The sequence below is a fragment of the Megalops cyprinoides genome, chromosome 8 (genome assembly GCF_013368585.1).
Source record: "Megalops cyprinoides isolate fMegCyp1 chromosome 8, fMegCyp1.pri, whole genome shotgun sequence".
In the NCBI taxonomy this organism is placed as follows: domain Eukaryota; kingdom Metazoa; phylum Chordata; class Actinopteri; order Elopiformes; family Megalopidae; genus Megalops; species Megalops cyprinoides.
In genome coordinates this window covers 7,964,201-7,975,658 of record NC_050590.1, presented here as the reverse complement: position 1 = coordinate 7,975,658, position 11,458 = coordinate 7,964,201, and the positions used below count along the sequence as shown (strand labels likewise).

Genomic DNA, 11,458 nt, shown 5'->3' with positions numbered 1-11,458 from the left:
CATCAGATGTTATCACTGTAACAACCCCAAATTTTTATAGAAAATCAGAAATGTGGAAAAGGAAATCATTTCATCTGTTTTTAAATCATACATGCTATTTTAATGAAGCATCACTGTCAAAACACCATGACCTACTAGTATACAACATAGTTAATTATTCTTATGAGACAAGTAGTTGATAAGGACCACACAATTGCAGTTATAAAGTGCCCTTTCATTCAAGGATCTTGAATTACTTTACAAAGCAAACAATTCAAATGCTTTTCAGATTGTTATGTTTTCCAGATTTCTGAGTAATTGTCATTAGTTTCAACAGGATATTGATGTCATCATTATTTATGGAGAGATACAGTAAGTATTACAGTATTAAAAATAAATCACCTTTATTTCACTGAGAGAGTATGGATGAATGTTGAATATACATGTGTCTTTGTCCCCCTTAATTGTGTCCCTCTTGCCAATCTTCCCAGATCCCCGTCACAGAGCCTTCAACTCGTGCTTACAGTAGCCAACATACAGAGGCTCTGCTTGAATCCCACGCCTGGCAAGGGAGGGAGGGAGAGAAAGAGAGAGAGGGAAAAAAAGACAAGAGGAGAGAACGAGAAGGGGAAGGAAGGACAGACGGAGGTGAACGTCAACAGCCAAGGCTATCAGCTCTATTCATTCCCCATCTTCCTTCATATTCTGGAAGTGTTAGAAGTATAAACTCTGCCTATCCTTGTCTCACTTTCCAATATTCACGGCACATGCACATAAGCCTATTATAAATCATCAGGAATCTGATGGTATGAGACCGGCATGTCAAGGCAATGCTATGTTGTAAGGAAATGAACACTGAATTACTGAATTTAAAATTTCAGACAAACTAGTTTTGTAACTTCTTGTATTCTTTGTATTCTTGCATCCAATCCTGTGAAAGAGTATCCACCCCCACCCTCCGCCCCCCACCTTCCACATATACAGAAAATGTGTAACTCACAGAGTGCATTGTCCATGTAATGACGTGTTTGTGTGTGTGTATGTGTGTGTGTGTGTGTGTGTGTGTGTGTGTGTGTGTGTGCATGTGTGAGCATGCACATGTGTGCATGCATGTGAGCGTGCATGTGTGTGCATGCGTGTGAGCGTGCACATGTGTGTGTGTGTGAGTGTGCATGTGTGTGAGCGTGCACGTGTGTGCATATGTGAGCGTGCACGTGTGTTCATGCATGTGCACGTGCATCAGCCCTGCACCATTCAGCCAGCCTCACCTACATCTGGTGACAACCGTTCACTTAACTGACATAATCTTGCACAGACTGCTACTGATTGCTAGGGAGGAGCTGTACTTGTTTAGTTAAGAAACGCCTACTGCATGCTGATCGAGTGGATGAATCAACCGATGCTTTTGATTGCTATGCTTTTATGCATATATTATCTCAGCTTACAGTGCAACTGTCACCAGTCACTCTGTAAAGCCTGACACACGTGTCGTACCTCAGCAGCCTGCAGCGAAACTCTGCTAGCCGGGGATAGGCCTCGGACACGCTGGACGTCTGCTCCTCATCACTCCAGAGCCGTTCGGCAGCCGCACTCGCCCTCGGCCTGTGCACGTACACAAACACACGTACACACACATCCACGGATGCACAGGCATTCATACAAACCCACAGAAGGCACAAGCAGGTACACACACCCCCACACACACAGTCAAGTGAGTTAACTTCTTTTCATTTACACACCAAGTTATTCACAGTAAGTATCAGGTTTTGAGTTCTCACAAGTCATATACATTGATGTCAAACCCACTTAAAAAGTCCCTTTATTTGATCCTCAGTAATGTCAATACTATTGCTGTCCTCTCAAGTGCTGCAGTGTGTACCAGCCTCCAGTGTCACTCCCCCTTACCATAATCGTGGCGTGAGATTGGTTGCATCCACATACTCCCCCCACATGCAGACCTCTCCACCAATCACCAGCTTCTTCTGCTCTTCCGTCCCTGGATAAAACGCACACACTGCAGATGTAAATCCTGCCTACACAATGCCTCCCACGCACTGATAATCACACACCTATGCAACCCACAAAACACATGGGAGTCATTACATTATAGTTCTGATTTATGGTATATGTCACTGGTGTTACCGCTTTATTTTTTAGCTTCTAAGACATGATGGCTGGTTTCTACAACACAGCAGTATCACTACAGGATAGTATGAAACATGCATACAGGCATCACTACAATACAGTCACAGACTGATGCAGGAAGTGTGGAAGACAGCAGCGCAGCATATAATGGCCATGATATACTATCATTCAGTTATGATGTCCCACAAAGGGACAGTGTGGCTTACAGTTTTTTGGGGGAGTTTTGTATTTTTTTTACATTACCCATTTATACAGCAGGATATTTACTTGCCCAAGGGTACAACAGCAGCGCCCCAATGGGGAATTAAACCAGCAACCTTTCGGTTATAAGTCCTGCTCCCTACCGCTATGCTATACTGCTGCCCAAATATCTAACAGTTACTCCTGCAGGGTGAGGCTCCACACACCTGTGAAGTTGAGAGGCTCCACAGTGTAGGCATCCTTCCAGTCCTGGCCATAGCTGATGTGGTTGAGGTACCAGGGGGTGGCCAGCAGCACCCTGTACCCTGCCTCAGTCATCCTGCTCAACTCCTGGCGGTACTGTGCCGTGGTGCCCTTCCAAACATGCAGCACCGTGTCCCGAGGGATCTGAACAGGGTAACACACAGCATACTCTTCCACCAATCTAGCAATCCATTGCTGCTCTTTGCAGCCTGTACTTGCTCTCTACATAGCCTGTCTGGAATGAATTCCCCACTGAAAAATATTTCCGCCTAAACAGCATTGGTGGTTTGCAGGACAGGCACAAACCATACTGCCAAATACGAAATATACTCATCAAGCCATGTACTGTATGTTCATGCCCTAGACATTTAAGATATTCACAGATTTCTTTGCAATCACAGTCAGGTGATCAATGTCCTGCTTCCTAAGCAGGAACATTTTGTATGATCCTATTTGTTAATTATACAGTCCTTTCACATTCGCTCAGGAGGGATGAGCTGTTTCCACAAATCATCTGAACAGACTACAGAGGTTAGACAGAGCCTTCCGCTATTTTTAAGGTCTCTGCTGCCATCCTGTGGTGAAAAAAGATATGAACCAGGCAATGTGTCCTAGTAAATTCTAACTGGGATGGCAGGTATACCATCCACCAAGTTTCACATTGGCAGGGCATACTTCATACCTATACAGCACCAAGAACTCAGCCCTTTTGGGGGTTTGTAGAAAAATAATCACAGTTTGGAATCTGGATACAACCGCTGTATAAAAAACAATACCATCTTGCACATGAGCACTGAGGAAACATTTGGTAGGTTTGCATAGGAATAGCACTTGCTCAGTTTGAGTAAGGTGACCCAGTTTTTTTCTGTGTAATTTCACTTGATTTTTACATAAATACAATAATTTTATGACTGTTGTGCAAGTGTTTCCTCTGGCTTAGAGAGAATGAAGTACTTGGTACATGTAAGCAAATTGTCATTTTTGTATGCTGAAAACATTTTTTGTGCAGATGCATATCCTACACTTTGGAGTTTTAATAACGTAATAATGACCATTTGCCATCTTTGTAGATACAAAGTCTACCATAATCTAAAACAGAGCACAGTGCTGTAGTACCATAATGGAGTGCTACAATATAATATCACAAAAACTAGACACATTATATGCATAATTTGAAACACAGTTTGTGTGCATATCATTAAGTTTCAGAATTACAGATGTTTGCATCTTCAAATACAGCCATCTTCTTCAAATGATACCCTATCATACAGCACTCACAACAGCACGCTTGGGTTCTGACCCATAAAACTGAATAGGCATAATATAGTAGAAGTACGGTCACAGCAGGCCCAGCTGGTCCAGGTCCTACAAGGAAACCAGAACGACCCTGTGCCCCACCCATTTCACACTCCACCATGAATAGAGACGTTCGCTAAAATGCACCCTGTCTGGCGGTCAGAAGACACTGGTGACACAGGAAGTAGTCCCTCTCACCTTTCATAGGCCACTATGCAGGCACACAGTGCCATCTATTATGACATCACAGAACCTATGCAGCACACGCTCAGTGGCACGCTAATCACTTGTATCATGTTCTCCTCCGACACCCACCAAGTGAACACAAGCCCCACTGATTTCAAAGGCACTGAGCACAGGCATAAATAAACCTTCGGAGAGAGGAACTGTAAGTCTTCAAAGCAAACCCCAGGCTCGACACCACACTTACTCTCTCGTGGTAGTCAAACACATCCTGCCAGACAACAGATGTCTTGTTCAGTGCCGCAGTGATGTTCATTATGCTGAAAATGATACATAATTGTCAGTCAGTGTGTGCGTGTAGTGTGTGAGCATGGCGTCATTTTGCTGGTCTCCTTGTCGGGTATGACCTCTGTGCCTGCTTGCATTGCATACTTAATTGCCCAGATTGTTTAATTAGAATCATTTAGGACTAAAAAAGTTTTGGGAGCTAAAGAAAAAGAATTAAAGTTCTTGACTCTGTGTACAAATACATTCTTACATTCACAGTATTTATGACACATATTTACACACACACACTAATATATACTATTTTTCCCTATAATCTTCAATGACCCCCAGCACCACTCTCTAGCTAACTTCTTTTACTCACTTCTCCATGTAGAATGACTCCAGTTTAGTGTAGTCACTCCCAAATCCCATCTTTGCCATGAACGCCTGAACTTGAGGATTGGACTTCCTTTGGGAAAAGCATTTGGAAAAACACAACACAAGTGTATGCAGTGTTTCAGACTTGCTTTACATTTTAAGTAGATGACTGTCATATCTGATTCTGCTCCACTTGTCTAAAACAACTCTTCAAGGGAACAGTAATATTTGGGTGGACTTAAAAACCAAGGGACACACAGTACTAGGTTTGTACATACAGTACTAAGTTTGTACATGCAGTACTAAAAACATATAAATCCACTGTCCGGTTAACTCATTTCTGCAGGGTGCCCAAAACTAAGCAACTTCCCATGGGTACATATTCAAACATATATCATTTTTTTTTTCCAATAAGCATACCAATCCCAAGTTCCAATTTTATACATGTGTTAAATGATAACCACGAAGTACACTAGTGGTCTAACCAGATCATCAAAAGTATTTTCACTGTATCATACCAACAGAAGAAGCTGACTTCATCCCCACCCAGGTGTATGTAGGAGTCAGGAAAGACAGCATTGATCTCTTTGAACAGGCGGGTGATGAACTGGTAGGTGGAGTTCAGGGTGGGGTTGACTGGACCAAATGTCCCAGAGGGAACTGCACCTTTGTAGCAGGGGGTCAACAGGTCAGGCTGCCCTGGGTGGAGACCAAATATGGCATCTTAAACTGTAATTCAAACATTCAATAAATTTGAGTTATTCCCTACCTTTGCTAGTATTTGAATCCACACCAGAGAGCACTTTAGCCCTTAAGCAAAATAACATGCTTTAAATTTTTTTTTTTTTTTTGCGATTAACCATAACCAACCCCAGAATAAATTTCACAGTCTGTCTCCCTCTTGATTGAAATCTTGTATCTTTTCTCTCCTAATTCAGCAGTGAAGGAAAATGCAACCTTCAGAAGTCAGACTGAGTATAAAACAAGAAATGAAGGGGATTGTTCACTTTCCAATGGTTTTATACAGTTTTTTTTACCCAATTAAGGTAACATAAGGCAAAAACTTAAAAATGCACGCTTTGTGGTTCAGTTCCAAATTAACACAAGAACCATTCTGATATCATAAATGGAGAAAACTCTGAGGGTTACTAAAACATGTGAAACTGAGTGGAAAAAGTCACCTAGAGGAGAAAAAGACCATCTTTACTGTGTCTGCTGTCTGGCTCAGTGTGAAGAATCACTGTTTGTACCGACCACACTGCAGAGGCAGAGAAAACAGACAACAGCCACCCACACAGCACGCCATACCTTTACCCCAGGACTGGGTGTGGCCCGGTGTGTCAAACTCAGGCAGAACCCTGATTCCCCACATCCTGGCGTGTGAGATCACCCTCTGAACGTCCGCCTGGGTATACACGTGGGTGGCTGCGTGGAATGCACCCTGAACCCACAAAAACCCAGATCATCATGCATCTCAAACACGGATGATTAACACGGATGTCACAGTTAACACGGACCTCACAGTTAACGTGGATCTCACAAGTACCAACTGAACAAGAGGCTACGTCTGACTGCGATGACAGGCGACCTCAATTAGCAACTTCTTTCACAGATTCTGATGCTTCTGTGCTGTTGAGAGGAAAATGGTCTTCCACTGGCCTACCTTTTCACTGAGGTCTGGAAAACTGAGGCTCTGGTAGGGGAAGGAAGGATCATCCACAATGTGCCAATGAAACACATTAAACTTGCTGTATGCCATGGCATCCTGAGCAGAAGAGGAGAGCTACTGAACAAGCTTTACTTTTATATTGATGCAGGTGTCAGCCAATTATCTCATAATTTTACACCACATTATCAATGATATTTTATTGATTATAATTAAATAAACTATATAATTAGTCAAACATGTAAGTACTACAATTTTTTTAACAAGGTTTCCGGCCATGGATGCTAGCTGTATGGCTTTTCGATCTGTGCACTAATCAAAGAACAAAAACAACATGGTTTCCAGCACTACGCTTTACGCTGCATGCAGATAGCTACCAGGGACTTCAGGATGACTTCTACAGGTAAAAAGTGTCTTGAGGTGTCTAGGAGAATTCCTCTGAACAGGAACCGGGGAAAGTCCACAATCTCCGTCTTATTGACGTAATACTGAAATAAAAACGGAATGACAATGGACAGTTTACATCTGACCACCACTGACCATGCCCACCTGAGACACCTGGAGTCTAAATTACAGCACCTCATCTCAGAGCAAAACATTCACTTTGACAGAGGCATGAATAACTTACAATATATTATTGTAGGCCCTAGCTGGAGTATTAGTGGATCCCAATCATTGATTCCTACTTGAGCCTGCACACCATTTAATTTAGAATTAGAATTTTAATTTAGAATTATGTTGCTTTGATCTTTGTGGTCCTATGCTACATATCAAAGAGGGTGGAGGTGGTACTTTTCCCTATTAATCCATACACAAATGCACTGAACCTTGAATATAGGTTTAAACATTCTAAATAATTTTCTTTGCCAGTACTTACAGCATCATATTCGTCTTGGTAAACCAGCTGACTGAATGACTCCAACCCTGGATCATTTTTTTTTTTTTTCCAGAATAAAATCAAACAAAGAATTTCAGTTTTGGTTATCAAGAATTATTCTTTGAAAATTTAGCATGACAATTACAACACCTGAAAACAGCATCTATACAGCAACTATTAAGACTGTCACATAATCAGCTCCATAAAAGGTTATGTTCACCATTAAAATGTACTGCAAAGACATAACAAGGCTGCACTGTAAAAAACCATTTACATTAATCCGGGGCTTAAAAATGTCTTGCACACATTTTTTTTTTTTTTTGAAATTGAATAACACAAAGCTTGGTTTACCTCTCAAGGCTCCCCAGACTGTTTCTGCTGTCAGCACTCCCTGGCCTCCAGATACTCCCAGGCTGTCTGTGACACAAAAAGAACACTCATCACATCCTCGGAATTCGCTCCTCCGATGCGACAGTTACTCCTCACTACTGTGGTCACCAGCTCTGTTCACGGTGGTGTGGTATGTCGGAATCTCCAGTTCTCTACTGGGTTACTTCATTAAATCTAGCCATAGAAACAGGATTGGATTCGTGGAGGACCCCGCAGATTAGGAGGGTCGGTCTGGGTCAGACTCGGCGCCAGGAGAAAATACAGAGGGGTGCAATTGCAATCCACGGGGGGTGTACAAAATGGCAATACTATGTAGGCTTTGGGATATAAGGAGACGACTGGGAGTGCACTGAGGTCCGTCTGAGGGTGCAACGCACCCCTAAGCACCCCTATAGCGCTGGGCCTGGTCTGGGTCAACCTCATAGGCCGATTCTCCCGTGAGTGAATGGAAAAGAAAATGAATTGTGGATTGGAAAATGAATTTGATGGACACGTGTCTTACGTGTTTCGGCACTTACAGCTCTCCACGGAATCTGCGTCAGGATATTCCTCACACCCCCCTGCTTGCACTTTCACCACCAGTGTGAAGGGATCCACCCTGAAGGTGGATGTTGAAGGTGCTGCAAACAGTTGATGACCAGAGATAAGTCACCTTTTCCAAACAACTGATACACTTCATGTTAGGTACTGTATAATGATTGCTATAGCAAGTACCTACCATTTTAATGTCAACCTTTTAATATAAAAATTTGATATCTGTATATTGATTGTCCAACAAACATCTATGCAGATCTAAAGCTGCACATTTCCAGGCTTTTTTTAACTTGGAAAAAACTGCATGTATGTACAGGTTGAATTGCAGTAAGAGGCAGACAGCTTTAATAAGCCGCTCCACTAAAGAGAATGGAGAGAAACCAAAAGAAAATCCAAAGTGGTTTTTCACTACAGAGAAATCATTCTTGAGAAAGATCTACTCAAAACATGCAGTATATACATATAAATTTTATTCATACATTCATATTTCCATGGATTTATGTTTTATTTGCATTGTTTTAACCAAGTACATCAATGGTAATTATGGTTTTTCACACTAAGGAGGGTAGAAAATGGTATTGGCATTAACATTGATAGTCAGTGGTATGGCTCAGAATTAACTGGTATGTGTGCAATTTCTTCATTGAATAAAATGGGGTTTATGCAGCAATAATACTGAAATACTTCCGACTTTATCATTTCAGGAGAGCAGTTCTACTCCGCATGGCCTACCGCTGTAACCCGGAAAGATGAGTGTGAAATATCTCTTGAACGCTGCATCCAGGACAGAACATCCCGGCTGCGCAGCCGAATCCTTTGCATACTGAAACGCGAATTCCTCTGGACTCAGCGGGAACCGCTGAGAGGACTGGCTAATCTTCTGTGGCATTGGCCACACTCCCTGCGCTACGGGAACTTCATGCAAGAAGACGAACGAAAGCCCTGCCAGAATGGCAATATTTAAACCTCTTCTTTTATGCAGGGACGTTTCAATCATTGCATAGCGTGCGTTTAACTTCAGGAAAAAATCTTGCAAAAAAAGCAAATGAACATCAGTCGCGATAGCGCCTGCTTGACCGTGTGCCGCAATCGGTCACTAAAGTAAACCAAAACCTGCTTTACGTCACATGACGGAAGCTTCAAAATATTATGTACACGTGACCACGTGGTCGACTACATTGTGTCCGCCAGGTGGCGTATTTTGACAATTGCCTAGACTAGAAAAAATAAACAGATTTGATTATAATATAGAAACTGTGATTTACAGACAATGACATTTTTTTACTGATGATTATTGATTGCATAACTGGCTACTGAGTTTTTTCTTGGAGTAATTAAGACAGCTATGCACAAATCTGGCCCAAAAAGCAAATGAAGAAAATGATCAGATGAAACAAAAAAAAAAAAAAAAAAACAGAAAAAAAGAGAATGTTCTGTTTTCTCAGGTTCCTTCATTATGCTGTTGTGTAACTGGGACTTACAAGACAACATTTTGGAGACACCTGTTCATTTTCATATTCCTGAAGTCTGAATTGGATCATTGCCTTTGTGCCGTAGGTACAAAACAGCAAGCAACACATTTGTGGTGAGGCAATTAACTAAAAATTTATAATAGAAATATGAGCATACAAGCAATCAGACAGAAGCATATTAAAAGTTTTAATGACATTGTAAAAAAGACATTTCTTACTCAATTGTACACAAAGGGCCAAACCAAAAATAAATGTAAGAACCATAGTTAAAATGGGGGCTTCAGCAGCAACATAACATGGCAGATAAGGATAAGCAAGGATATTAGCTATATCAGCTTGCACCACATCAATATACACACAGTGCTTAGCATAGATACAGCACTGTAATGCATCAGATTTCACCTCAAATGATGGATTCTGAGACCTCCAGATCATAAGATCACAAGGTCATGAGGATCTGGAATTAGGATGTGTCCATGTTCTAGGAACTAAGATACAGCCTGGGCGGACAGGTTTTCAATGAGCAGCAGACAACGCTGATTGATTCTGTAGTAGTGATGACGGAAGATAGCTTATTCCACCATTTCAAGACCAGTACGGAAAATAAAAACATTGTGTAACATTTTACTGATGTAAGATCATTTCAGGTGTAAACAAATGATCTTCTGGACAACAATGTGATCTTGCCAAATTTTATTCAGAAATTTTATTCAGTAAGTGTCTTTTCGCACCTGGATATTAGGGGCTTCAAGTCAGAAAATAAAGAGCATAGATGAAGATGAAGTTGAAGTCGAGGGAAACCATAAAGAATGGTAAAACTAAAGGGTATAAACAAGAGTATAAACAAGGCAAAAACACTCCATGGTAAACTGAAAGACAGTCACATGACCCAGAGAGTATCTGTTTGGAGTGCAATCGCACAGAAGCCCAGTGTGCCCTGTGCCTCTTGCCCACTTGAGCAAAACAAAAAGTGCCGAAAATAACAGATTTAATATCCGGAGTTATAGTCTGCTGAGGCCTCAACGCCAAAACAATGTATTGTTTTGACATTCTTCCCTGAGGACAGATAGCATGCAGGGCTGCCTGACCTGAAGGAATCAGATAGCCTTTGGGACTAATTATGAAAACAGGAAACAGGCATGCTGGTCATGTCATCTCTCACGTCATCACAATCCTAAATTAAAATACCATAGCCTACTCTTTTAATGACATCGCAAGAGTCCGCACTGGATGAGGGACTAAAAATTGTGTGGACTATTTTGGACACACTTGCCAATGATTGGATTTACATTATCGTAACCAGATTGGTTGAAACTAGCTAAAACACTAAATAACATCCTATCATCATACAAAGACTAAAATATTTTTGACTTACTGTAAGGCAAAAACATTACAGTACTGAGAAATGGTCTTCTAAATCTGCCTTTGGCAATTTATGACTGCAAAAGCTTTAATCTTTGGTTTATAGCTGTGAATTGTCTGCATATAAGAAACTGCAGAAACCACAGGAAGCAATGGCAGGATTCAGACAGCTTAAATAAGAACAGCAGAATCAATCAACGCAATAAGAATATTAAGAAGTGGTCTCAGAGTTTACCAGATTGGTGGGAGATAAAATTGAAGAGTTAGTGTCAAAAGCACAGAAAATAGTCGTTTCCACATAGAAAATGTGTGTGTGTGCGTGTGTGTGTGAGAGAGAGAGAGAGAGAGAGAGAGAGAGATGGGGGAAACATTGACAATGACCTAGCTATACAAAAAAAAAATCAGTTGTCGAAACGCCTTATTCTTTCGTGAGTGAATCACATTATTCTATTTCTATAGCTACCG

The 11,458-nt window shown here is 41.4% G+C and overlaps 1 protein-coding gene across 1 annotated transcript; it reads right to left on the bottom strand.

Annotated features, from left to right (window-relative positions):
- Positions 1-412: 412 nt before the first annotated feature.
- Positions 413-9,266, bottom strand: hexa (hexosaminidase A (alpha polypeptide)). Its single transcript, XM_036535315.1, has 14 exons — positions 8,892-9,266; positions 8,144-8,245; positions 7,587-7,652; positions 7,236-7,282; positions 6,736-6,846; positions 6,356-6,457; positions 6,001-6,133; positions 5,211-5,391; positions 4,697-4,783; positions 4,295-4,367; positions 2,532-2,712; positions 1,885-1,975; positions 1,474-1,581; positions 413-541 (listed from the first exon to the last, which is right to left on the bottom strand). Exons 1-14 carry the CDS (start codon positions 9,154-9,156, stop codon positions 478-480), a joined length of 1,611 nt encoding a protein of 536 aa, XP_036391208.1. The 5' UTR covers positions 9,157-9,266; the 3' UTR covers positions 413-477.
- Positions 9,267-11,458: the final 2,192 nt, after the last annotated feature.